General features: G+C 43.0%; 1 protein-coding gene and 19 non-coding genes across 20 annotated transcripts; 1 reads left to right on the top strand and 19 right to left on the bottom strand.

The window, feature by feature from the left end:
- Positions 1–318: 318 nt before the first annotated feature.
- On the bottom strand, positions 319–390 carry trnam-cau (transfer RNA methionine (anticodon CAU)). The gene has a single exon. It is a non-coding gene; the product is annotated as a tRNA-Met (tRNA).
- A 3,637-nt stretch (positions 391–4,027) lies between these two features.
- On the top strand, positions 4,028–8,260 carry LOC133959246 (uncharacterized). The gene is made up of 6 exons (XM_062394364.1): positions 4,028–4,500; positions 4,589–4,916; positions 5,254–6,055; positions 6,150–6,359; positions 6,461–6,858; positions 7,016–8,260. The coding sequence occupies exons 1-6, from the start codon at positions 4,124–4,126 to the stop codon at positions 8,087–8,089; spliced, it is 3,189 nt and encodes a 1,062-aa protein (XP_062250348.1). The 5' UTR covers positions 4,028–4,123; the 3' UTR covers positions 8,090–8,260.
- Positions 8,261–9,612: 1,352 nt separating this feature from the next.
- trnal-aag (transfer RNA leucine (anticodon AAG)) lies at positions 9,613–9,694 on the bottom strand. Its single transcript has one exon. It is a non-coding gene; the product is annotated as a tRNA-Leu (tRNA).
- Positions 9,695–10,814: 1,120 nt separating this feature from the next.
- Positions 10,815–10,886, bottom strand: trnam-cau (transfer RNA methionine (anticodon CAU)). The gene has a single exon. It is a non-coding gene; the product is annotated as a tRNA-Met (tRNA).
- Positions 10,887–11,195: 309 nt separating this feature from the next.
- trnal-aag (transfer RNA leucine (anticodon AAG)) lies at positions 11,196–11,277 on the bottom strand. Its single transcript has one exon. It is a non-coding gene; the product is annotated as a tRNA-Leu (tRNA).
- Positions 11,278–12,347: 1,070 nt separating this feature from the next.
- Positions 12,348–12,419, bottom strand: trnam-cau (transfer RNA methionine (anticodon CAU)). Its single transcript has one exon. It is a non-coding gene; the product is annotated as a tRNA-Met (tRNA).
- Positions 12,420–13,240: 821 nt separating this feature from the next.
- trnal-aag (transfer RNA leucine (anticodon AAG)) lies at positions 13,241–13,322 on the bottom strand. The gene has a single exon. It is a non-coding gene; the product is annotated as a tRNA-Leu (tRNA).
- Positions 13,323–14,032: 710 nt separating this feature from the next.
- trnal-aag (transfer RNA leucine (anticodon AAG)) lies at positions 14,033–14,114 on the bottom strand. The gene has a single exon. It is a non-coding gene; the product is annotated as a tRNA-Leu (tRNA).
- A 1,912-nt stretch (positions 14,115–16,026) lies between these two features.
- Positions 16,027–16,098, bottom strand: trnam-cau (transfer RNA methionine (anticodon CAU)). The gene has a single exon. It is a non-coding gene; the product is annotated as a tRNA-Met (tRNA).
- A 309-nt stretch (positions 16,099–16,407) lies between these two features.
- Positions 16,408–16,489, bottom strand: trnal-aag (transfer RNA leucine (anticodon AAG)). The gene has a single exon. It is a non-coding gene; the product is annotated as a tRNA-Leu (tRNA).
- A 1,070-nt stretch (positions 16,490–17,559) lies between these two features.
- On the bottom strand, positions 17,560–17,631 carry trnam-cau (transfer RNA methionine (anticodon CAU)). The gene has a single exon. It is a non-coding gene; the product is annotated as a tRNA-Met (tRNA).
- An 826-nt stretch (positions 17,632–18,457) lies between these two features.
- On the bottom strand, positions 18,458–18,539 carry trnal-aag (transfer RNA leucine (anticodon AAG)). The gene has a single exon. It is a non-coding gene; the product is annotated as a tRNA-Leu (tRNA).
- Positions 18,540–18,867: 328 nt separating this feature from the next.
- Positions 18,868–18,939, bottom strand: trnam-cau (transfer RNA methionine (anticodon CAU)). The gene has a single exon. It is a non-coding gene; the product is annotated as a tRNA-Met (tRNA).
- Positions 18,940–21,513: 2,574 nt separating this feature from the next.
- Positions 21,514–21,595, bottom strand: trnal-aag (transfer RNA leucine (anticodon AAG)). Its single transcript has one exon. It is a non-coding gene; the product is annotated as a tRNA-Leu (tRNA).
- A 710-nt stretch (positions 21,596–22,305) lies between these two features.
- trnal-aag (transfer RNA leucine (anticodon AAG)) lies at positions 22,306–22,387 on the bottom strand. The gene has a single exon. It is a non-coding gene; the product is annotated as a tRNA-Leu (tRNA).
- A 662-nt stretch (positions 22,388–23,049) lies between these two features.
- On the bottom strand, positions 23,050–23,131 carry trnal-uag (transfer RNA leucine (anticodon UAG)). The gene has a single exon. It is a non-coding gene; the product is annotated as a tRNA-Leu (tRNA).
- Positions 23,132–23,848: 717 nt separating this feature from the next.
- Positions 23,849–23,930, bottom strand: trnal-aag (transfer RNA leucine (anticodon AAG)). Its single transcript has one exon. It is a non-coding gene; the product is annotated as a tRNA-Leu (tRNA).
- Positions 23,931–24,258: 328 nt separating this feature from the next.
- On the bottom strand, positions 24,259–24,330 carry trnam-cau (transfer RNA methionine (anticodon CAU)). The gene has a single exon. It is a non-coding gene; the product is annotated as a tRNA-Met (tRNA).
- A 309-nt stretch (positions 24,331–24,639) lies between these two features.
- trnal-aag (transfer RNA leucine (anticodon AAG)) lies at positions 24,640–24,721 on the bottom strand. Its single transcript has one exon. It is a non-coding gene; the product is annotated as a tRNA-Leu (tRNA).
- Positions 24,722–25,383: 662 nt separating this feature from the next.
- trnal-uag (transfer RNA leucine (anticodon UAG)) lies at positions 25,384–25,465 on the bottom strand. The gene has a single exon. It is a non-coding gene; the product is annotated as a tRNA-Leu (tRNA).
- Between the last annotated feature and the right edge of the window lie 647 nt (positions 25,466–26,112).

Below are 26,112 nucleotides of genomic sequence, written 5' to 3'. Positions count from 1 at the left end.
CACTACCATTAAACATGACTTAACCCAAAAAATCTTGAGTCGTTTCGATGAAAAGTCCACTTTGACGACAATTGGACAATCAAATCGAAGACACACATGGAAGAACATTCGAAACTTCAAACACATACCCTATGGGAGTATAGAGCTTTACTCAAGATCATTAGACCACAAAACTATCAGCCAAGTTCGGGCTTCAACTGTTGGGTCTATTCTGTCACGTTTTCAACTTCAAAAGCCAAAGCAAGTCACTTTCAGCAGGAGATGAGTTAACGTTTAGAAGGCGAGGACAAGGGTAACATAACAGATAAAGGAATCTTTTAGCAGAGGATGGTTTCGATCCATCGACCTCTGGGTTATGGGCCCAGCACGCTTCCGCTGCGCCACTCTGCTCTTGTTTAATGAAGTAATTTCATACGAACATAGTCTTTGGTTTTATAAGGTTTTATCAGCAGCTTAATCGACAGGACTTGAAGGAAGTTATTGGTAAATGTGAAGTCATGTGCTCCAGTCTGAAGGTGCACATCTTAACTCTTACCTCGTTTGAAAACCAGACGGGAGAAAAAGAAAATGTCCTCATGTACACCTCATTGGATACCCCATATGCTACTGGCTTTTGCAGTACAGAAGAAAGTACTACAAGTAGCCAACACATGCAAATACCAGTCAATTAGACCACAAAACTATCAGCCAAGTTAAGGGCTTCAACTGTTGGGTCTATTCTGTCACGTTTTCAACTTCAAAAGCCAAAGCAAGTCACTTTCAGCAGGAGATGAGTTAACGTTTAGAAGGCGAGGACAAGGGTAACAATGGAGTGGATAAAGTATTCCTTTAGCAGAGGATGGTTTCGATCCATCGACCTCTGGGTTATGGGCCCAGCACGCTTCCTCTGCGCCACTCTGCTCTTGTTTAATGATATAATTTCATAAGAAAATAGTCTTTGGTTTTATAAGGTTTTATCAGCAGGTAAATCGAAAGGACTTGAAGGAAGTTATTGGTAAATGTGAAGTTATGTGCTCCAGTCTGAAGGTGCACATCTTAACTCTTACCTCGTTTGAAAACCAGAGGGGAGAAAAAGAAAATGTCCTCCTGTACACCTCATTGGATATCCCATGTGCTTCAAAGCTCGGGTGGCTGTTGCAGTTTTGAACAACAAGAGAGCTTCTTATAGTAGATAAGCTGCAAGTAGCCAATAAATTCAACTGATAGTCTACTGGCAGTGGTGGGATTTGAACCCACGCCTCCTGAGAGACTGGAGCCTGAACGCCAGCAGCCGTCGGATCGTCCGGGGAAATGTTTGAAATGTTGAGGAAGATCTGACCTGACAGCCAATCAGGTTCGCGTCCTCAACATTCAGCGGCCAATCGCTGGGGCGAATTGTTCCCTTCGCTCGAACATTTCAAACATTTGACCAATCACAAGGCTTAAATGTTGAAATGTTTGAGACAGCTGATGTGGGCGGGGATGCCTCCGGGAGGGGGCAAGCTGGGGGCGGTCCCAGAGGACGAGCTGACCTGGGAGGACCCGCGCCGCCGGAGTTTACGCTACGCTAGCTTGAGAACGGTCCGACGCTAAAGCTAAGTCTTTCATTCGAAACTACCAAGTTCTTCAAAATGGTAAGAATTTACACATTGAATAGAGTTGCATGATTTGCCCTTAAGTAAAGCAGTTCTTCCACCTGTCTTGTTAAGTTGTCATATCCATGTATTTAGCTAAATGCATTAAAATAAACTCTGTTATCTGACGGCGATTTCGTCGGTTGTCATGGACGGACATTTGTTAATGTTATTTATTTAAGTTGGCTCTAGGGTTAACGTAGTAACATAGAAATAATTTCCCCTGTTGTCATGTTGTCATTGACTTTGTTTTCGTTTTCCACGTTATAAACTGGCTTTCTTTTTCTTGTGTCGACCGAGGGGTGGGGGTGGGGTGCTTAAACTGGGGTTGGGGGAGTTACAGTATGAATACAGTTTACTCTCAGCACTTACACATTTAATACAGGGGTATGACATAACTATACATATAAGAGTAATTCCTCCTGTCACCTAATGTCGTCATATACGTGTATTTAGTTTTCTTACAAACACTTTCACCATTATTTCTCTTTTTATCTGCTGCCATTGTTTGCTATTGTAATAGGATATATATATATATGTATATGTCATGTTCTCATAAACATGTATTTAGCTACCTTCTATAACATGCTTTACTTTTCATCTGTCATAATACCCTTATGCCACATCTGAGTTTTTCATAGGATTATTACAATATTACAAGACTGATGGTCTGGCTTTTTCATGTACTTACAATTTAAAATGTATTTTAAAAGTTCATGCATTTCTGTCACCAATGGCAACATCTTGGGGTATAACATAACTATACATATAAGAGTAATTCCTCCTGTCACCTAATGTTGTCATGACCGTGTATTTAGTTTTCTTACAAACACTTTCACCATTATTTCACCTTTTATCTGCTGCCATTGTTTGCTATTGTAATAGGATATATATATACATGTATATGTCATGTTCTCATAAACATGTCTTTAGCTACCTTCTATAACATGCTTTAGTTTTCATCTGTCATAATACCCTTATGCCACAACTGAGTTTTTCATAGGATTATTACAATATTACAAGATTGATGGTCTGGCTTTTTCATGTACCTACAATTTAAAATCTACTTTAAAAGTTCATGCATTTCTGTCACCAAAGGCAACATCTTCGAAATCACATAAGGGAATGGCAGACTCAGAGTGGATGTCACGGCTGAGGAAGTTTGCCAACACTGGGTCCTGGCCTGCAGGGGAGGGAAACAGGCCAGCTCCCAGGCAGAAGAAGTGGTACCAGCTTTATCAAATGGTATATGTACATAAATTACCCTAATTTGCATTGTTTTATACTATCACAATGAATGTTATACATAAAAAGCAGTAACTTAAGTTGTATGCACTTAATTAAAATGTACATCTATTATTTTTAGATTGAGAAATGTCCAAGGATGGGACATTCACATCAGTCTTTGTTTGGTCATGTGAGACATTGTACATGTGGATTCCACACTCAGAAGGTAATCCTTTTCAATATAAGTAATATATATATATATATATATATGTATTTATATATAACACTAATGTATGTACTCATGACACAACAGCCAACCACAGCAAGTACTACCCAGGGTCCCACAGGGCAACAGGCAGTAGCAGTGGCTCCCACCCTTCCAGGCACAGTGGTGCAACAGGCAGTAGCAGTGGCTCCTGTCCTTCCACGCACAGTGGAGCGACAAGCAGCAGCAGTGGCTCCTGTCCTCCCAGGCACTGTGGGGCAGAAACAAAGTACAGCAGGCAGTGCGGTCCCAAAGCAGCGACCCCTGTTGAATTTGTCAATGGTATTCAGAGATTAATTAAGATTCACTGAATGATTGTTTACAATATAACCCTCTCGTGACACAGCCTTTTGCTCTATTGCCTTTCAGTTTACAAAGCCTAGATTTGGTGGCTCCCATGTCACGGCTGCAAAGCCGAATCTTAGTGCTAGCAGGAGAGTAACACAGGTAAATAAGAGATCAAATTGCATCACTTTACATTGTGTTTTTAAGACAACTCACTTAGACTGAATGCTTTACAGACCCAAGCCACCAACCTCCCCACAACTTCTCCGGCCAGCATTGCTATCTTAGTAAGTATTTTAGGTATAGGTTTTCCCAAGACTATTAACAGTATTAAAAGCCATTCAAGTCTAAAATAAAATTTGAAGCCTCAATATTATTGTTTCATGTAGCGCGGCTGTTTGAACTAATAGCTTATGTTTCGATTGTGTTGTCAATGTATCTTCCTTGCTGTGTATTTACAGGCTCCAGACCCTCAGACACATGCTCAGGCTTCGGTGCCTGTCCTCAGCACCACAGCAGTGTGTGCCTCTGTGTCAGTGAGTTATTTAACATTTAATTTCATACTGTGGAGCATAAGCAGCGTCTTTCATCATAATAAAATATGTTGATCCATTTTTTTGTTATTGCACAGACCGCTGACTCCAGGACAGAGACTGAAACACAGCTGCCCCGTTTGTGGTCAGAAGGCTTGCCTCCTGTGGACCATAAATGGATTGTGAAGTCTCTGTTCAAGATGGGGCCAAGAGGAAAATTAGTGCTTAAAGAGAATCTGAAGCTCTGGCACTTTCCACCACAGCCTAGTGGCCTTTACCATCAGGCTCCGGGTCCAGACCGCTTTTTTGCCCATCCACTTCTGGTCTGGATGCCTTACAAGCTGTGGAAGGTGAAGGTGGTCTGTCCAAACCTTGCCTGTGGAGGGCACCAGCTAACAGGAGCGGGTCTGCACAAGAGGGCACGCCGAGTCCTGGACGAGGACAGGATGTACAACATGGTGACAGAGACACTAACCTGCACCAAATGTAGATCCAGCCACGTGTCCTGGAGTCAGACTGTCCTCAAACAACTGTCCAAGGCACAGCAGACACAATTCCGGGTCATCCTCACACAAAAGTGATTACCGTTAATTTACTCTCTTGCCTTTTCAAGTAGAAATGCAGTATATAACATACAATTACTGATATATCTGTCTATGATCAAGGTTTGCATGTGACATCCGGGTGATCCGAAAACTGCGGGAGAGAGGCCTTGGTAACAGCCCAACGCAGCTTTTAAAGAAGCTGAAGGAGAACCACACAGAGGAGTGGATGAGTCGCGCATTGATGTACACCGACGAGTGTGTGGACTTCAGCGAGCGACCCGCACTGCTGCCCCTGTCGTTTCCCGAGGCTCCAGAGCCTGCTGTTGTGCCGAGCTGTAAGTGGCTCCTGTCCGTTTACTGCCAGGACATTTTGACGAGGGTGGATGACATCATGGCCAGGATTACCTCAACATATGGCACAGTCCTCAAGATGGATTCCACCAGAAAGGTAAAAGAATCTTTGTCTTTCAAATCTGCTGATTATATTAAGATTAATAAGTAATTGATTAGTCCCTCAATGGGGAAATTTAGAATGTTACAGCAGCAGAAAGACATAAAAATAAGTAGCATGTAGTACTAGGGTGAGGGATATAAAGAAGGATATAGAAACATAGTACAGTGAATTTTGCACCGTTGAGAAGTGTTAAAGTGACAGTCCATAGTGAGGTTGCATGTAGTTTTACTAGGAGCAGAGGTGGTTGTATAGCCTTATAGATATATTATTAACGACTGCCTGTATTTCTGAATCATGTTCACAGAGGTCCTCTACATTTTTTGTGCTTCAGATCACCAAGAAGCTCGCTGGAACAGCCAAAGGGACAGCCCACTGGCTAACCTCTGTGGGTAATGAGTACGGTCAGGTTCTCATCAGTGTCATGACCGCTCAGGAGGGAGCTGGCCTGGACTTGATGGCAGCGGGATTGATGAAGAGGTACCAGCTGGCTGGTGTGGATCCCCCTGTTGCCTTATATGTGGACTGTGGCTGCTGCACCGAGGGAGGAGAGACCAAGCTGAAGGCCAGATTCAGCGGGTGGCCGGACATTATTGTAAGGCTTGATATCTGGCACTTTATGCGCAGACTTGCTCTGGGATGCACAACAGATGCTCATCAGCTGTACCCAGGATTTATGTCTCGCCTTTCAGCGAGCATATTTGAGTGGGATGCAGCTGATTTAGCTTTGTTGCGAGAAGCAAAAAGGCAGCAGCTTCGGTCCCAGGGTCTGCCCTCCCTCACTGATGGCGACATAGACAAACAACTCTCCAGGGAGGAGATGTCTCTCCACTGTCGTAGGAGGACCCGTGGTGAGGAGACCACCATTCGCCTGCTGGAGGAGCTGCTTGGGTTGCTGATGGGCAGCAGAGGTAATGACTCCAGTGGTGTTCCCCTGTTTGACCGAGAGAGGATGGAGCACATCTGGCGTGTCCAGAGAAAGCACGTCAAATGCATCCAGGACCCACCAGGTGTTGCTCTATACACCAAGACAGGGGAGCTCACAAAGGGAGGTGTGCGGTTACCTGTTTACAGATGTGCCAGAGGCTCTACATCTCTCGAGTCATTTCATCTACACCTCAACCGCTTCATACCAGGTTTGTGTCTGTCAGACATTTAAGTTTATATGCTGAATAGTCCAAGAATATTTCATCGTTTGATATTTAATATGTATTTAATGTGTACTTTTAGGGACGAGTGCCAACAGTCTGAACTTTCAGATATATCTCCTGGAAGGGCTTCACAGATGGAACCACGACCGGGGGGTTGCTGCTCTGTCCACTGGACAATCTCCTTTGCGCAGCTACTCCAGTGACCTGGTTCAGGCCCTCAACAACAATTATCAGAAGCTGTTTGGCAGGAAGGTGGTACCACAGTTCTGTCCACCCTCACGGTACACTGGTAAGCATTTGTGATTGCATTGGTAATTTACCTCAATTTTTAAACCCTTTATTAACTGTATCAACTTTTGTAAACAATCTAATTTAATTCTGTTGTTTCAGGAGAGCTCATAGGGATGCAATATCTGTTCCGGCAGACTGGTCAGGCACTGCAGGATATGCACCCTGATTCAGAGGAAGCTGCAACCCTGATAGAACAGCATGACGTGGAGGACGACATGGAGCTTGATGAGGGTTTTGCTGACATCATGGAAGATCCCACTGTGTTGAACCTTGGGGTTCCTCAGGCTTCAGCATCTCAGACTCCTGATCCCTCTGCCATTTCTTCTCCTCTTCTCTCCCTGGTTCCTGGTACATCCACCCTGGCTCCTAGTATTTCCACCCTGGCACCTGGCTCATCCTCTGAGGTCCCTGGTACATCCACCCTGGCACCTGACACATCAACCCTGGCCTCTAGTTCCTCCTCTGAAGATGATATTCATGCTGAAGATGAAGACATGGTAAGTCTAGCTGTGTTCGTTTTAGAATATGCATGTAGATATGTGCATGCTTCTTCACTATTTTTGATTACACATGTTAACATATTTTATCATTAAACAAAAAAAGTTTTGTGAGTGAAAGTTTTACACCCTATAAACTGTTGAATCTTTTTTACAGGCTGTTGATGACCAAAATCTCCCCGGATACCAGCATGTGGACAGACTTGCTGAGTATTTGGTGGCGCTTCGGGATCAGACGTCTCTTTGTCTTAGCAACCAACAGGCGAGTAGGATAGTGTCACTGTGGGACAATCTGAATCAAGGTGACAAGCAGCGGGTGGTTTATGCCGCACGACATCAGGAGAGACTTTTGAGTGGACGCTTCAGAACTCCAAAGACGCCCTCAAAAACCCCTGGTGTGGAGAGTACCACCCGCTGCATGTTGGGTGCGAGTAGCACACCTGCCCAGTGGCCTGACTGCTGCCGGTTGGTGGAAACCATGTTCATCAGACTCTGCAATATACACCAAAGCCCGGCAAAAAAGGGTAAGAGGGCTACTTCTCGGTGGTCCTTAATTTTGAGGGATTACCGCAAGATAAGGCAGCTTGTTGTCGGCAACTGCCGGGTGATGCAGGGTTCTGAAATTCAGCTGGTGGAGGTGAATCAGAGCACGCTCATCCAGTGGCATAATCACCGGCAGAAGAAACAGGAGCTCTCTGTGCTGCTCCAAGGCACTGCATTGCCTCCAGCCCTGGCAGAATCCGATGAGCCTCTTCAGGAGGCAAGATTGCTCCCTGCTGCACCCACGCCTGCCCGGAATGAACATCAATACCGGCTGCCGCAGAGTACAGCAGGTCAGGCCAAACAGAGGCAGACGGGATCTGGTCAGCTCCCTGTCAACATAAGGCCAAAGGGACCAGTGAAGAGACAGTTATATGCAACCCCACCAGCTCCAGCACCAGGACCCATCATTACACCTCACATCTTAACACCATCCGGACTGGTTCAGGTTGTCTTTCCTGTGCCAGTAGGCAGCTATCCTCAAACCAGTGCGCCTACCAGCACAGTGGAAGCTGACCCCGCCCCTAAAAGGCCATATAGGCGAACAGTGGCCAGCAACACTTGCAAAAAGTGTGGCCAGTTCCGCACTTCTGTCACTGGACACAGCCAGTACCATGGAAAGGTGTATTGCCCTCAGTTTGAAGCCTTAACAAAAGACCAGTGGTTGGAGGAAATGAGGAAAAAGATGTAAATAGTTCATATTTGTAAATAATAGTTTTATTGTAAATAGTTTTTTTAAATGTTTGTATTTAATTCTGGGTACTACTGCGATAGTCAATTCCATATGCCCTGTTTTTTATCTGTCTGTTTAAATTCAATGTTTCTATAATTCTTATTTCTATGAACACATAAAACTGGTTTACAGCAATATATGAGTGGGTGTTTTTAATGACAGTTAGCAGCACATCAACAACAACAACAACCTCCATAAGAATAATTATGGTGATTCTTATAATGATGAAGCACATTCAATAAGAGAAACATGGTTTGTGAAGTTAATATGGGAGGTGGTCTCTGATGTACAGTAGAAGAAATGTCCTGATGAGGGACCGGAATGGAAAGATCCTCCACTCCTGTCGTTTGATGAGTCCTGTGGAGTGGGAGGTAGTGCAGGTAGGTGTTATTACACAATGAACTAGTCTCATAACAATATAATGTGTAGAAAAATAGGAGGAAATTCGTAATCATATGAGGAATGAACACGCACCTTCGCAATCCCGGAGTCTAGGGTTCGAGTCCCACTCGTGCAATGACCAAAAACATCAAAAGTGTTATATTTGTGTCTAGTCAGCTAGAAATACATTTATCTAATAGAAATTGATATAAAACTTCACATCGCTCCTTTCCTTTTCCTTCTTTCCCTTTTTCCTCCCTTTTCTCCTCTTTTCTCTTCTTCCCCTTCCTTCCCCCTTTCTTCCCCTTCCTTCCCCTTTCTTCCCCTTCTTTGACGGACTATTGTTCCCCAGCTTGAACGCAGCACCTTTGACCACTCGGCCACACTACCGTTGGAAACTAGATTTAACCAAACAGACAGGAGGGGTTTCGATGAAAAGTCCACTTTGACGACAATTGGACAATCAAATCGAAGACACACATGGAAGAACATTCGAAACTTCAAACACATACCCTATGGGAGTATAGAGCTTTACTCAAGATCATTAGACCACAAAACTATCAGCCAAGTTAAGGGCTTCAACTGTTGGGTCTATTCTGTCACGTTTTCAACTTCAAAAGCCAAAGCAAGTCACTTTCAGCAGGAGATGAGTTAACGTTTAGAAGGCGAGGACAAGGGTAACATAACAAATAACAATGGAGTGGATAAAGTATTCCTTTAGCAGAGGATGGTTTCGATCCATCGACCTCTGGGTTATGGGCCCAGCACGCTTCCTCTGCGCCACTCTGCTCTTGTTTAATGATATAATTTCATAAGAAAATAGTCTTTGGTTTTATAAGGTTTTATCAGCAGGTAAATCGAAAGGACTTGAAGGAAGTTATTGGTAAATGTGAAGTTATGTGCTCCAGTCTGAAGGTGCACATCTTAACTCTTACCTCGTTTGAAAACCAGAGGGGAGAAAAAGAAAATGTCCTCCTGTACACCTCATTGGATATCCCATGTGCTTCAAAGCTCGGGTGGCTGTTGCAGTTTTGAACAACAAGAGAGCTTCTTATAGTAGATAAGCTGCAAGTAGCCAATAAATTCAACTGATAGTCTACTGGCAGTGGTGGGATTTGAACCCACGCCTCCTGAGAGACTGGAGCCTTAATCCAGCACCTTTGACCACTCGGCCACACTACCGTTGGAAACTAGATTTAACCAAACAGACAGGAGGGGTTTCGATGAAAAGTCCACTTTGACGACAATTGGACAATCAAATCGAAGACACACATGGAAGAACATTCGAAACTTCAAACACATACCCTATGGGAGTATAGAGCTTTACTCAAGATCATTAGACCACAAAACTATCAGCCAAGTTAAGGGCTTCAACTGTTGGGTCTATTCTGTCACGTTTTCAACTTCAAAAGCCAAAGCAAGTCACTTTCAGCAGGAGATGAGTTAACATTTAGAAGGCGAGGACAAGGGTAACATAACAAATAACAATGGAGTGGATAAAGTATTCCTTTAGCAGAGGATGGTTTCGATCCATCGACCTCTGGGTTATGGGCCCAGCACGCTTCCTCTGCGCCACTCTGCTCTTGTTTAATGATATAATTTCATACGAACATAGTCTTTGGTTTTATAAGGTTTTATCAGCAGGTAAATCGAAAGGACTTGAAGGAAGTTATTGGTAAATGTGAAGTTATGTGCTCCAGTCTGAAGGTGCACATCTTAACTCTTACCTCGTTTGAAAACCAGACGGGAGAAAAAGAAAATGTCCTCCTGTACACCTCATTGGATATCCCATGTGCTTCAAAGCTCCGGTGGCTGTTGCAGTTTTGAACAACAAGAGAGCTTCTTATAGTAGATAAGCTGCAAGTAGCCAATAAATTCAACTGATAGTCTACTGGCAGTGGTGGGATTTGAACCCACGCCTCCTGAGAGACTGGAGCCTTAATCCAGCACCTTTGACCACTCGTCCACACTACCGTTGGAAACTAGATTTAACCAAACAGACAGGAGGGGTTTCGATGAAAAGTCCACTTTGACGACAATTGGACAATCAAATCGAAGACACACATGGAAGAACATTCAAAACTTCAAACACATACCCTATGGGAGTATAGAGCTTTACTCAAGATCATTAGACCACAAAACTATCAGCCAAGTTAAGGGCTTCAACTGTTGGGTCTATTCTGTCACATTTTCAACTTCAAAAGCCAAAGCAAGTCACTTTCAGCAGGAGATGAGTTAACGTTTAGAAGGCGAGGACAAGGGTAACATAACAAATAACAATGGAGTGGATAAAGTATTCCTTTAGCAGAGGATGGTTTCGATCCATCGACCTCTGGGTTATGGGCCCAGCACGCTTCCGCTGCGCCACTCTGCTCTGGTTTAATGATATAATTTCATACGAACATAGTCTTTGGTTTTATAAGGTTTTATCAGCAGCTTAATCGACAGGACTTGAAGGAAGTTATTGGTAAATGTGAAGTCATGTGCTCCAGTCTGAAGGTGCACATCTTAACTCTTATCTCGTTTAAAACCAGACGGGAGAAAAGGAAAATGTCCTCCTGTACACCTCATTGGATATCCCATGTGCTTCAAAGCTCGGGTGGCTGTTGCAGTTTTGAACAACAAGAGAGCTTCTTATAGTAGATAATGTGCAAGTAGCCAATACATTCAACTGATAGTCTATTGGCAGTGGTGGGATTTGAACCCACGCCTCCTGAGAGACTGGAGCCTTAATCCAGCGCCTTTGACCACTCGGCCACACTACCGTTGGAATCTAGATTTAACCAAACAGACAGGAGGGGTTTAGATGTAAATGACACTTTGATGACAATTGGACAATCAAATCGAAGACACACATGAAAGAACATTCGAAATTTCAAACACATACCCTGTGGGAGTATAGAGCTTTACTCGAGATCAAAAGACCACAAAAATAACAGCCAAGTTAGGGGCTTCAACTGTTGGTTCTATTCTGTCACGTTTTCAACTTCAAAGCCAAAGCAAGTCACTTTCAGCAGGAGATGAGTTAATGTTTAGAAGGCGAGGACAAGGGTAACATAACAGATAACAATGGAGTGGATAAAGTATTCCTTTAGCAGAGGATGGTTTCGATCCATTGACCTCTGGGTTATGGGCCCAGCACGCTTCGGCTGCGCCAGTCTGCTATTGTTTAATGATATAATTTCATACGAACATAGTCTTTGGTTTTATAAGGTTTTATCAGCAGCTTAATCGACAGGACTTGAAGGAAGTTATTGGTAAATGTGAAGTCATGTGCTCCAGTCTGAAGGTGCACATCTTAACTCTTACCTCGTTTGAAAACCAGACGGGAGAAAAAGAAAATGTCCTCATGTACACCTCATTGGATACCCCATATGCTACTGGCTTTTGCAGTACAGAAGAAAGTACTACAAGTAGCCAACACATGCAAATACCAGTCAATTGGCAGTGGTGGGATTTTAACCCACGCCTCCTGAGAGACTAGAGCCTAAATCCAGCGCCTTAGACCACTCGGCCACACTACCATTAAACATGACTTAACCCAAAAAATCTTGAGTCGTTTCGATGAAAAGTCCACTTTGACGACAATTGGACAATCAAATCGAAGACACACATGGAAGAACATTCGAAACTTCAAACACATACCCTATGGGAGTATAGAGCTTTACTCAAGATCATTAGACCACAAAACTATCAGCCAAGTTCGGGTTTCAACTGTTGGGTCTATTCTGTCACGTTTTCAACTTCAAAAGCCAAAGCAAGTCACTTTCAGCAGGAGATGAGTTAACGTTTAGAAGGCGAGGACAAGGGTAACATAACAGATAAAGGAATCTTTTAGCAGAGGATGGTTTCGATCCATCGACCTCTGGGTTATGGGCCCAGCACGCTTCCGCTGCGCCACTCTGCTCTTGTTTAATGATATAATTTCATACGAACATAGTCTTTGGTTTTATAAGGTTTTATCAGCAGCTTAATCGACAGGACTTGAAGGAAGTTATTGGTAAATGTGAAGTCATGTGCTCCAGTCTGAAGGTGCACATCTTAACTCTTACCTCGTTTGAAAACCAGACGGGAGAAAAAGAAAATGTCCTCATGTACACCTCATTGGATACCCCATATGCTACTGGCTTTTGCAGTACAGAAGAAAGTACTACAAGTAGCCAACACATGCAAATACCAGTCAATTAGACCACAAAACTATCAGCCAAGTTAAGGGCTTCAACTGTTGGGTCTATTCTGTCACGTTTTCAACTTCAAAAGCCAAAGCAAGTCACTTTCAGCAGGAGATGAGTTAACGTTTAGAAGGCGAGGACAAGGGTAACAATGGAGTGGATAAAGTATTCCTTTAGCAGAGGATGGTTTCGATCCATCGACCTCTGGGTTATGGGCCCAGCACGCTTCCTCCGCGCCACTCTGCTCTTGTTTAATGATATAATTTCATAAGAAAATAGTCTTTGGTTTTATAAGGTTTTATCAGCAGGTAAATCGAAAGGACTTGAAGGAAGTTATTGGTAAATGTGAAGTTATGTGCTCCAGTCTGAAGGTGCACATCTTAACTCTTACCTCGTTTGAAAACCAGAGGGGAGAAAAAGAAAATGTCCTCCTGTACACCTCATTGGATATCCCATGTGCTTCAAAGCTCGGGTGGCTGTTGCAGTTTTGAAGAACAAGAGAGCTTCTTATAGTAGATAAGCTGCAAGTAGCCAATAAATTCAACTGATAGTCTACTGGCAGTGGTGGGATTTGAACCCACGCCTCCTGAGAGACTGGAGCCTTAATCCAGCACCTTTGACCACTCGGCCACACTACCGTTGGAAACTAGATTTAACCAAACAGACAGGAGGGGTTTCGATGAAAAGTCCACTTTGACGACAATTGGACAATCAAATCGAAGACACACATGGAAGAACATTCGAAACTTCAAACACATACCCTATGGGAGTATAGAGCTTTACTCAAGATCATTAGACCACAAAACTATCAGCCAAGTTAAGGGCTTCAACTGTTGGGTCTATTCTGTCACGTTTTCAACTTCAAAAGCCAAAGCAAGTCACTTTCAGCAGGAGATGAGTTAACGTTTAGAAGGCGAGGACAAGGGTAACATAACAAATAACAATGGAGTGGATAAAGTATTCCTTTAGCAGAGGATGGTTTCGATCCATCGACCTCTGGGTTATGGGCCCAGCACGCTTCCTCTGCGCCACTCTGCTCTTGTTTAATGATATAATTTCATAAGAAAATAGTCTTTGGTTTTATAAGGTTTTATCAGCAGGTAAATCGAAAGGACTTGAAGGAAGTTATTGGTAAATGTGAAGTTATGTGCTCCAGTCTGAAGGTGCACATCTTAACTCTTACCTCGTTTGAAAACCAGAGGGGAGAAAAAGAAAATGTCCTCCTGTACACCTCATTGGATATCCCATGTGCTTCAAAGCTCGGGTGGCTGTTGCAGTTTTGAACAACAAGGGAGCTTCTTATAGTAGATAAGCTGCAAGTAGCCAATAAATTCAACTGATAGTCTACTGGCAGTGGTGGGATTTGAACCCACGCCTCCTGAGAGACTGGAGCCTTAATCCAGCACCTTTGACCACTCGGCCACACTACCGTTGGAAACTAGATTTAACCAAACAGACAGGAGGGGTTTCGATGAAAAGTCCACTTTGACGACAATTGGACAATCAAATCGAAGACACACATGGAAGAACATTCGAAACTTCAAACACATACCCTATGGGAGTATAGAGCTTTACTCAAGATCATTAGACCACAAAACTATCAGCCAAGTTAAGGGCTTCAACTGTTGGGTCTATTCTGTCACGTTTTCAACTTCAAAAGCCAAAGCAAGTCACTTTCAGCAGGAGATGAGTTAACATTTAGAAGGCGAGGACAAGGGTAACATAACAAATAACAATGGAGTGGATAAAGTATTCCTTTAGCAGAGGATGGTTTCGATCCATCGACCTCTGGGTTATGGGCCCAGCACGCTTCCTCTGCGCCACTCTGCTCTTGTTTAATGATATAATTTCATACGAACATAGTCTTTGGTTTTATAAGGTTTTATCAGCAGGTAAATCGAAAGGACTTGAAGGAAGTTATTGGTAAATGTGAAGTTATGTGCTCCAGTCTGAAGGTGCACATCTTAACTCTTACCTCGTTTGAAAACCAGACGGGAGAAAAAGAAAATGTCCTCCTGTACACCTCATTGGATATCCCATGTGCTTCAAAGCTCCGGTGGCTGTTGCAGTTTTGAACAACAAGAGAGCTTCTTATAGTAGATAAGCTGCAAGTAGCCAATAAATTCAACAGATAGTCTACTGGCATTGGTGGGATTTGAACCCACGCCTCCTGAGAGACTGGAGCCTTAATCCAGCACCTTTGACCACTCGTCCACACTACCGTTGGAAACTAGATTTAACCAAACAGACAGGAGGGGTTTCGATGAAAAGTCCACTTTGACGACAATTGGACAATCAAATCGAAGACACACATGGAAGAACATTCGAAACTTCAAACACATACCCTATGGGAGTATAGAGCTTTACTCAAGATCATTAGACCACAAAACTATCAGCCAAGTTAAGGGCTTCAACTGTTGGGTCTATTCTGTCACATTTTCAACTTCAAAAGCCAAAGCAAGTCACTTTCAGCAGGAGATGAGTTAACATTTAGAAGGCGAGGACAAGGGTAACATAACAAATAACAATGGAGTGGATAAAGTACTCCTTTAGCAGAGGATGGTTTCGATCCATCGACCTCTGGGTTATGGGCCCAGCACGCTTCCTCTGCGCCACTCTGCTCTTGTTTAATGATATAATTTCATACGAACATAGTCTTTGGTTTTATAAGGTTTTATCAGCAGGTAAATCGAAAGGACTTGAAGGAAGTTATTGGTAAATGTGAAGTTATGTGCTCCAGTCTGAAGGTGCACATCTTAACTCTTACCTCGTTTGAAAACCAGACGGGAGAAAAAGAAAATGTCCTCCTGTACACCTCATTGGATATCCCATGTGCTTCAAAGCTCCGGTGGCTGTTGCAGTTTTGAACAACAAGAGAGCTTCTTATAGTAGATAAGCTGCAAGTAGCCAATAAAATCAACTGATAGTCTACTGGCAGTGGTGGGATTTGAACCCACGCCTCCTGAGAGACTGGAGCCTTAATCCAGCACCTTTGACAACTCGTCCACACTACCGTTGGAAACTAGATTTAACCAAACAGACAGGAGGGGTTTCGATGAAAAGTCCACTTTGACGACAATTGGACAATCAAATCGAAGACACACATGGAAGAACATTCAAAACTTCAAACACATACCCTATGGGAGTATAGAGCTTTACTCAAGATCATTAGACCACAAAACTATCAGCCAAGTTAAGGGCTTCAACTGTTGGGTCTATTCTGTCACATTTTCAACTTCAAAAGCCAAAGCAAGTCACTTTCAGCAGGAGATGAGTTAACGTTTAGAAGGCGAGGACAAGGGTAACATAACAAATAACAATGGAGTGGATAAAGTATTCCTTTAGCAGAGGATGGTTTCGATCCATCGACCTCTGGGTTATGGGCCCAGCACGCTTCCGCTGCGCCACTCTGCTCTGGTTTAATGATATAATTTCATACGAACATAGTCTTTGGTTTTATAAGGTTTTATCAGCAGCTTAATCGACAGAACTTGAAGGAAGTTATTGGTAAATGTGAAGTCATGTGCTCCAGTCTGAAGGTGCACATCTTAACTCTTATCTCGTTTAAAACCAGACGGGAGAAAAGGAAAATGTCCTCCTGTACACCTCATTGGATATCCCATGTGCTTCAAAGCTCGGGTGGCTGTTGCAGTTTTGAACAACAAGAGAGCTTCTTATAGTAGATAATGTGCAAGTAGCCAATACATTCAACTGATAGTCTATTGGCAGTGGTGGGATTTGAACCCACGCCTCCTGAGAGACTGGAGCCTTAATCCAGCGCCTTTGACCACTCGGCCACACTACCGTTGGAATCTAGATTTAACCAAACAGACAGGAGGGGTTTAGATGTAAATGACACTTTGATGACAATTGGACAATCAAATCGAAGACACACATGAAAGAACATTCGAAATTTCAAACACATACCCTGTGGGAGTATAGAGCTTTACTCGAGATCAAAAGACCACAAAAATAACAGCCAAGTTAGGGGCTTCAACTGTTGGTTCTATTCTGTCACGTTTTCAACTTCAAAGCCAAAGCAAGTCACTTTCAGCAGGAGATGAGTTAATGTTTAGAAGGCGAGGACAAGGGTAACATAACAGATAACAATGGAGTGGATAAAGTATTCCTTTAGCAGAGGATGGTTTCGATCCATTGACCTCTGGGTTATGGGCCCAGCACGCTTCGGCTGCGCCAGTCTGCTATTGTTTAATGATATAATTTCATACGAACATAGTCTTTGGTTTTATAAGGTTTTATCAGCAGCTTAATCGACAGGACTTGAAGGAAGTTATTGGTAAATGTGAAGTCATGTGCTCCAGTCTGAAGGTGCACATCTTAACTCTTACCTCGTTTGAAAACCAGACGGGAGAAAAAGAAAATGTCCTCATGTACACCTCATTGGATACCCCATATGCTACTGGCTTTTGCAGTACAGAAGAAAGTACTACAAGTAGCCAACACATGCAAATACCAGTCAATTGGCAGTGGTGGGATTTTAACCCACGCCTCCTGAGAGACTAGAGCCTAAATCCAGCGCCTTAGACCACTCGGCCACACTACCATTAAACATGACTTAACCCAAAAAATCTTGAGTCGTTTCGATGAAAAGTCCACTTTGACGACAATTGGACAATCAAATCGAAGACACACATGGAAGAACATTCGAAACTTCAAACACATACCCTATGGGAGTATAGAGCTTTACTCAAGATCATTAGACCACAAAACTATCAGCCAAGTTCGGGTTTCAACTGTTGGGTCTATTCTGTCACGTTTTCAACTTCAAAAGCCAAAGCAAGTCACTTTCAGCAGGAGATGAGTTAACGTTTAGAAGGCGAGGACAAGGGTAACATAACAGATAAAGGAATCTTTTAGCAGAGGATGGTTTCGATCCATCGACCTCTGGGTTATGGGCCCAGCACGCTTCCGCTGCGCCACTCTGCTCTTGTTTAATGATATAATTTCATACGAACATAGTCTTTGGTTTTATAAGGTTTTATCAGCAGCTTAATCGACAGGACTTGAAGGAAGTTATTGGTAAATGTGAAGTCATGTGCTCCAGTCTGAAGGTGCACATCTTAACTCTTACCTCGTTTGAAAACCAGACGGGAGAAAAAGAAAATGTCCTCATGTACACCTCATTGGATACCCCATATGCTACTGGCTTTTGCAGTACAGAAGAAAGTACTACAAGTAGCCAACACATGCAAATACCAGTCAATTAGACCACAAAACTATCAGCCAAGTTAAGGGCTTCAACTGTTTGGTCTATTCTGTCACGTTTTCAACTTCAAAAGCCAAAGCAAGTCACTTTCAGCAGGAGATGAGTTAACGTTTAGAAGGCGAGGACAAGGGTAACATAACAAAGGAGTGGATAAAGTATTCCTTTAGCAGAGGATGGTTTCGATCCATCGACCTCTGGGTTATGGGCCCAGCACGCTTCCTCTGCGCCACTCTGCTCTTGTTTAATGATATAATTTCATAAGAAAATAGTCTTTGGTTTTATAAGGTTTTATCAGCAGGTAAATCGAAAGGACTTGAAGGAAGTTATTGGTAAATGTGAAGTTATGTGCTCCAGTCTGAAGGTGCACATCTTAACTCTTACCTCGTTTGAAAACCAGACGGGAGAAAAAGAAAATGTCCTCCTGTACACCTCATTGGATATCCCATGTGCTTCAAAGCTCGGGTGGCTGTTGCAGTTTTGAACAACAAGAGAGCTTCTTATAGTAGATAAGCTGCAAGTAGCCAATAAATTCAACTGATAGTCTACTGGCAGTGGTGGGATTTGAACCCACGCCTCCTGAGAGACTGGAGCCTTAATCCAGCACCTTTGACCACTCGGCCACACTACCGTTGGAAACTAGATTTAACCAAACAGACAGGAGGGGTTTCGATGAAAAGTCCACTTTGACGACAATTGGACAATCAAATCGAAGACACACATGGAAGAACATTCGAAACTTCAAACACATACCCTATGGGAGTATAGAGCTTTACTCAAGATCATTAGACCACAAAACTATCAGCCAAGTTAAGGGCTTCAACTGTTGGGTCTATTCTGTCACGTTTTCAACTTCAAAAGCCAAAGCAAGTCACTTTCAGCAGGAGATGAGTTAACGTTTAGAAGGCGAGGACAAGGGTAACATAACAAATAACAATGGAGTGGATAAAGTATTCCTTTAGCAGAGGATGGTTTCGATCCATCGACCTCTGGGTTATGGGCCCAGCACGCTTCCGCTGCGCCACTCTGCTCTGGTTTAATGATATAATTTCATACGAACATAGTCTTTGGTTTTATAAGGTTTTATCAGCAGCTTAATCGACAGGACTTGAAGGAAGTTATTGGTAAATGTGAAGTCATGTGCTCCAGTCTGAAGGTGCACATCTTAACTCTTATCTCGTTTAAAACCAGACGGGAGAAAAGGAAAATGTCCTCCTGTACACCTCATTGGATATCCCATGTGCTTCAAAGCTCGGGTGGCTGTTGCAGTTTTGAACAACAAGAGAGCTTCTTATAGTAGATAATGTGCAAGTAGCCAATACATTCAACTGATAGTCTACTGGCAGTGGTGGGATTTGAAAAACGCCTCCTGAGAGACTGGAGCCTTAATCCAGCGCCTTTGACCACTCGGCCACACTACCGTTGGAATCTAGATTTAACCAAACAGACAGGAGGGGTTTAGATGTAAATGACACTTTGATGACAATTGGACAATCAAATCGAAGACACACATGAAAGAACATTCGAAATTTCAAACACATACCCTGTGGGAGTATAGAGCTTTACTCGAGATCAAAAGACCACAAAAATAACAGCCAAGTTAGGGGCTTCAACTGTTGGTTCTATTCTGTCACGTTTTCAACTTCAAAGCCAAAGCAAGTCACTTTCAGCAGGAGATGAGTTAATGTTTAGAAGGCGAGGACAAGGGTAACATAACAGATAAAGGAATCTTTTAGCAGAGGATGGTTTCGATCCATCGACCTCTGGGTTATGGGCCCAGCACGCTTCCGCTGCGCCACTCTGCTCTTGTTTACTGATATAATTTCATACGAACATAGTCTTTGGTTTTATAAGGTTTTATCAGCAGCTTAATCGACAGGACTTGAAGGAAGTTATTGGTAAATGTGAAGTCATGTGCTCCAGTCTGAAGGTGCACATCTTAACTCTTACCTCGTTTGAAAACCAGACGGGAGAAAAAGAAAATGTCCTCATGTACACCTCATTGGATACCCCATATGCTACTGGCTTTTGCAGTACAGAAGAAAGTACTACAAGTAGCCAACACATGCAAATACCAGTCAATTGGCAGTGGTGGGATTTTAACCCACGCCTCCTGAGAGACTAGAGCCTAAATCCAGCGCCTTAGACCACTCGGCCACACTACCATTAAACATGACTTAACCCAAAAAATCTTGAGTCGTTTCGATGAAAAGTCCACTTTGACGACAATTGGACAATCAAATCGAAGACACACATGGAAGAACATTCGAAACTTCAAACACATACCCTATGGGAGTATAGAGCTTTACTCAAGATCATTAGACCACAAAACTATCAGCCAAGTTCGGGCTTCAACTGTTGGGTCTATTCTGTCACGTTTTCAACTTCAAAAGCCAAAGCAAGTCACTTTCAGCAGGAGATGAGTTAACGTTTAGAAGGCGAGGACAAGGGTAACATAACAGATAAAGGAATCTTTTAGCAGAGGATGGTTTCGATCCATCGACCTCTGGGTTATGGGCCCAGCACGCTTCCGCTGCGCCACTCTGCTCTTGTTTAATGATATAATTTCATACGAACATAGTCTTTGGTTTTATAAGGTTTTATCAGCAGCTTCATCGACAGGACTTGAAGGAAGTTATTGGTAAATGTGAAGTCATGTGCTCCAGTCTGAAGGTGCACATCTTAACTCTTACCTCGTTTGAAAACCAGACGGGAGAAAAAGAAAATGTCCTCATGTACACCTCATATGCTACTGGCTTTTGCAGTACAGTAGAAAGTACTACAAGTAGCCAACACATGCAAATACCAGTCAATTGGCAGTGGTGGGATTTGAACCCACGCCTCCTGAGAGACTAAAGCCTAAATCCAGCGCCTTAGACCACTCGGCCACACTACCATTTAACATGACTTAACCCAAAAAATCTTGAGTCGTTTCAATGAAAAGTCCACTTTGACGACAATTGGACAATCAAATCGAAGACACACATGGAAGAACATTCGAAACTTCAAACACATACCCTATGGGAGTATAGAGCTTTACTCAAGATCATTAGACCACAAAACTATCAGCCAAGTTAAGGGCTTCAACTGTTGGGTCTATTCTGTCACGTTTTCAACTTCAAAAGCCAAAGCAAGTCACTTTCTTCAGGAGATGAGTTAACGTTTAGAAGGCGAGGACAAGGGTAACATAACAGATAACAATGGAGTGGATAAAGTATTCCTTTAGCAGAGGATGGTTTCGATCCATCGACCTCTGGGTTATGGGCCCAGCACGCTTCCGCTGCGCCACTCTGCTGTTGTTTAATGATATAATTTCATACGAACATAGTCTTTGGTTTTATAAGGTTTTATCAGCAGGTAAATCGAAAGGACTTGAAGGAAGTTATTGGTAAATGTGAAGTTATGTGCTCCAGTCTGAAGGTGCACATCTTAACTCTTACCTCGTTTGAAAACCAGACGGGAGAAAAAGAAAATGTCCTCCTGTACACCTCATTGGATATCCCATGTGCTTCAAAGCTCGGGTGGCTGTTGCAGTTTTGAACAACAAGAGAGCTTCTTATAGTAGATAAGCTGCAAGTAGCCAATAAATTCAACTGATAGTCTACTGGCAGTGGTGGGATTTGAACCCACGCCTCCTGAGAGACTGGAGCCTTAATCCAGCACCTTTGACCACTCGGCCACACTACCGTTGGAAACTAGATTTAACCAAAAAGACAGGAGGGGTTTCGATGAAAAGTCCACTTTGACGTCAATTGGACAATCAAATCGAAGACACACATGGAAGAACATTCGAAAGTTCAAACACATACCCTATGGGAGTATAGAGCTTTACTCAAGATCATTAGACCACAAAACTATCAGCCAAGTTAAGGGCTTCAACTGTTGGGTCTATTCTGTCACGTTTTCAACTTCAAAAGCCAAAGCAAGTCACTTTCAGCAGGAGATGAGTTAACGTTTAGAAGGCGAGGACAAGGGTAACATAACAGATAACAATGGAGTGGATAAAGTATTCCTTTAGCAGAGGATGGTTTCGATCCATCGACCTCTGGGTTATGGGCCCAGCACGCTTCCTCTGCGCCACTCTGCTCTTGTTTAATGATATAATTTCATACGAACATAGTCTTTGGTTTTATGAGGTTTTATCAGCAGGTAAATCGAAAGGACTTGAAGGAAGTTATTGGTAAATGTGAAGTTATGTGCTCCAGTCTGAAGGTGCACATCTTAACTCTTACCTCGTTTGAAAACCAGACGGGAGAAAAAGAAAATGTCCTCCTGTACACCTCATTGGATATCCCATGTGCTTCAAAGCTCGGGTGGCTGTTGCAGTTTTGAACAACAAGAGAGCTTCTTATAGTAGATAAGCTGCAAGTAGCCAATAAATTCAACTGATAGTCTACTGGCAGTGGTGGGATTTGAACCCACGCCTCCTGAGAGACTGGAGCCTTAATCCAGCACCTTTGACCACTCGGCCACACTACCGTTGGAAACTAGATTTAACCAAACAGACAGGAGGGGTTTCGATGAAAAGTCCACTTTGACGACAATTGGACAATCAAATCGAAGACACACATGGAAGAACATTCGAAACTTCAAACACATACCCTATGGGAGTATAGAGCTTTACTCAAGATCATTAGACCACAAAACTATCAGCCAAGTTCGGGCTTCAACTGTTGGGTCTATTCTGTCACGTTTTCAACTTCAAAAGCCAAAGCAAGTCACTTTCAGCAGGAGATGAGTTAACGTTTAGAAGGCGAGGACAAGGGTAACATAACAGATAAAGGAATCTTTTAGCAGAGGATGGTTTCGATCCATCGACCTCTGGGTTATGGGCCCAGCACGCTTCCGCTGCGCCACTCTGCTCTTGTTTAATGATATAATTTCATACGAACATAGTCTTTGGTTTTATAAGGTTTTATCAGCAGCTTAATCGACAGGACTTGAAGGAAGTTATTGGTAAATGTGAAGTCATGTGCTCCAGTCTGAAGGTGCACATCTTAACTCTTACCTCGTTTGAAAACCAGACGGGAGAAAAAGAAAATGTCCTCATGTACACCTCATTGGATACCCCATATGCTACTGGCTTTTGCAGTACAGTAGAAAGTACTAGAAGAAGCCAACACATGCAAATACCAGTCAATTGGCAGTGGTGGGATTTGAACCCACGCCTCCTGAGAGACTGGAGCCTAAATCCAGCGCCTTAGACCACTCGGCCACACTACCATTAAACATGACTTAACCCAAAAAATGTTGAGTCGTTTCGATGAAAAGTCCACTTTGACGACAATTGGACAATCAAATCGAAGACACACATGGAAGAACATTCAAAACTTCAAACACATACCCTATGGGAGTATAGAGCTTTACTCAAGATCATTAGACCACAAAACTATCAGCCAAGTTAAGGGATTCAACTGTTGGGTCTATTCTGTCACGTTTTCAACTTCAAAAGCCAAAGCAAGTCACTTTCAGCAGGAGATGAGTTAACGTTAAGAAGGCGAGGACAAGGGTAACATAACAGATAACAATGGAGTGGATAAAGTATTCCTTTAGCAGAGGATGGTTTCGATCCATCGACCTCTGGGTTATGGGCCCAGCACGCTTCCTCTGCGCCACTCTGCTCTTGTTTAATGATATAATTTCATACGAACATAGTCTTTGGTTTTATAAGGTTTTATCAGCAGGTAAATCGAAAGGACTTGAAGGAAGTTATTGGTAAATGTGAAGTTATGTGCTCCAGTCTGAAGGTGCACATCTTAACTCTTACCTCGTTTGAAAACCAGACGGGAGAAAAAGAAAATGTCCTCCTGTACACCTGTACACCTCATTGGATATCCCATGTGCTTCAAAGCTCGGGTGGCTGTTGCAGTTTTGAACAACAAGAGAGCTTCTTATAGTAGATAAGCTGCAAGTAGCCAATAAATTCAACTGATAGTCTACTGGCAGTGGTGGGATTTGAACCCACGCCTCCTGAGAGACTGGAGCCTTAATCCAGCACCTTTGACCACTCGGCCACACTACTGTTGGAAACTAGATTTAACCAAACAGACAGGAGGGGTTTCGATGAAAAGTCCACTTTGACGACAATTGGACAATCAAATCGAAGACACACATTGAAGAACATTCGAAACTTCAAACACATACCCTATGGGAGTATAGAGCTTTACTCAAGATCATTAGACCACAAAACTATCAGCCAAGTTAAGGGCTTCAACTGTTGGGTCTATTCTGTCACGTTTTCAACTTCAAAAGCCAAAGCAAGTCACTTTCAGCAGGAGATGAGTTAACGTTTAGAAGGCGAGGACAAGGGTAACATAACAAATAACAATGGAGGGGATAAAGTATTCCTTTGGCAGAGGATGGTTTCGATCCATCGACCTCTGGGTTATGAGCCCAGCACGCTTCCGCTGCGCCACTCTGCTCTGGTCTAATGATATAATTTCATACGAACATGGTCTTTGGTTTTATAAGGTTTTATCATCAGCTTAATCGACAGGACTTGAAGGAAGTTATTGGTAAATGTGAAGTCATGTGCTCCAGTCTGAAGGTGCACATCTTAACTCTTATCTCGTTTAAAACCAGACGGGAGAAAAGGAAAATGTCCTCCTGTACACCTCATTGGATATCCCATGTGCTTCAAAGCTCGGGTGGCTGTTGCAGTTTTGAACAACAAGAGAGCTTCTTATAGTAGATAATGTGCAAGTAGCCAATACATTCAACTGATAGTCTACTGGCAGTGGTGTGATTTGAACCCACGCCTCCTGAGAGACTGGAGCCTTAATCCAGCGCCTTTGACCACTCGGCCACACTACCGTTGGAAACTAGATTTAACCAAACAGACAGGAGGGGTTTAGATGTAAATGACACTTTGATCACAATTGGACAATCAAATCGAAGACACACATGAAAGAACATTCGAAATTTCAAACACATACCCTGTGGGAGTATAGAGCTTTACTCGAGATCAAAAGACCACAAAAATAACAGCCAAGTTAGGGGCTTCAACTGTTGGTTCTATTCTGTCACGTTTTCAACTTCAAAGCCAAAGCAAGTCACTTTCAGCAGGAGATGAGTTAATGTTTAGAAGGCGAGGACAAGGGTAACATAACAGATAAAGGAATCTTTTAGCAGAGGATGGTTTCGATCCATCGACCTCTGGGTTCTGGGCCCAACACGCTTCCGCTGCGCCACTCTGCTTTTGTTTATTGATATAATTTCATACGAACATAGTCTTTGGTTTTATAAGGTTTTATCAGCAGCTTAATCGACAGGACTTGAAGGAAGTTATTGGTAAATGTGAAGTCATGTGCTCCAGTCTGAAGGTGCACATCTTAACTCTTACCTCGTTTGAAAACCAGACGGGAGAAAAAGAAAATGTCCTCATGTACACCTCATTGGATACCCCATATGCTACTGGCTTTTGCAGTACAGAAGAAAGCACTACAAGTAGCCAACACATGCAAATACCAGTCAATTGGCAGTGGTGGGATTTGAACCCACACCTCCTGAGAGACTAGAGCCTAAATCCAGCGCCTTAGACCACTCGGCCACACTACCATTAAACATGACTTAACCCAAAAAATCTTGAGTCGTTTCAATGAAAAGTCCACTTTGACGACAATTGGACAATCAAATCGAAGACACACATGGAAGAACATTCGAAACTTCAAACACATACCCTATGGGAGTATAGAGCTTTACTCAAGATCATTAGACCACAAAACTATCAGCCAAGTTAAGGGCTTCAACTGTTGGGTCTATTCTGTCACGTTTTCAACTTCAAAAGCCAAAGCAAGTCACTTTCAGCAGGAGATGAGTTAACGTTTAGAAGGCGAGGACAAGGGTAACATAACAGATAACAATGGAGTGGATAAAGTATTCCTTTAGCAGAGGATGGTTTCGATCCATCGACCTCTGGGTTATGGGCCCAGCACGCTTTCGCTGCGCCACTCTGCTCTTGTTTAATGATATAATTTCATACGAACATAGTCTTTGGTTTTATAAGGTTTTATCAGCAGTTAAATTGACAGGACTTGAAGGAAGTTATTGGTAAATGTGAAGTCATGTGCTCCAGTCCGAAGGTGCACATCTTAACTCTTATCTTGTTTAAAACCAGACGGGAGAAAAAGAAAATGTCCTCCTGTACACCTCATTGGATATCCCATGTGCTTCAAAGCTCGGGTGGCTGTTGCAGTTTTGAACAA

The sequence above is a fragment of the Platichthys flesus genome, chromosome 8, assembly GCF_949316205.1.
Source record: "Platichthys flesus chromosome 8, fPlaFle2.1, whole genome shotgun sequence".
NCBI lineage: Eukaryota > Metazoa > Chordata > Actinopteri > Pleuronectiformes > Pleuronectidae > Platichthys > Platichthys flesus.
Note: the sequence above shows the minus strand (reverse complement) of the source record. Positions and strands in the feature narration are given on the sequence as shown.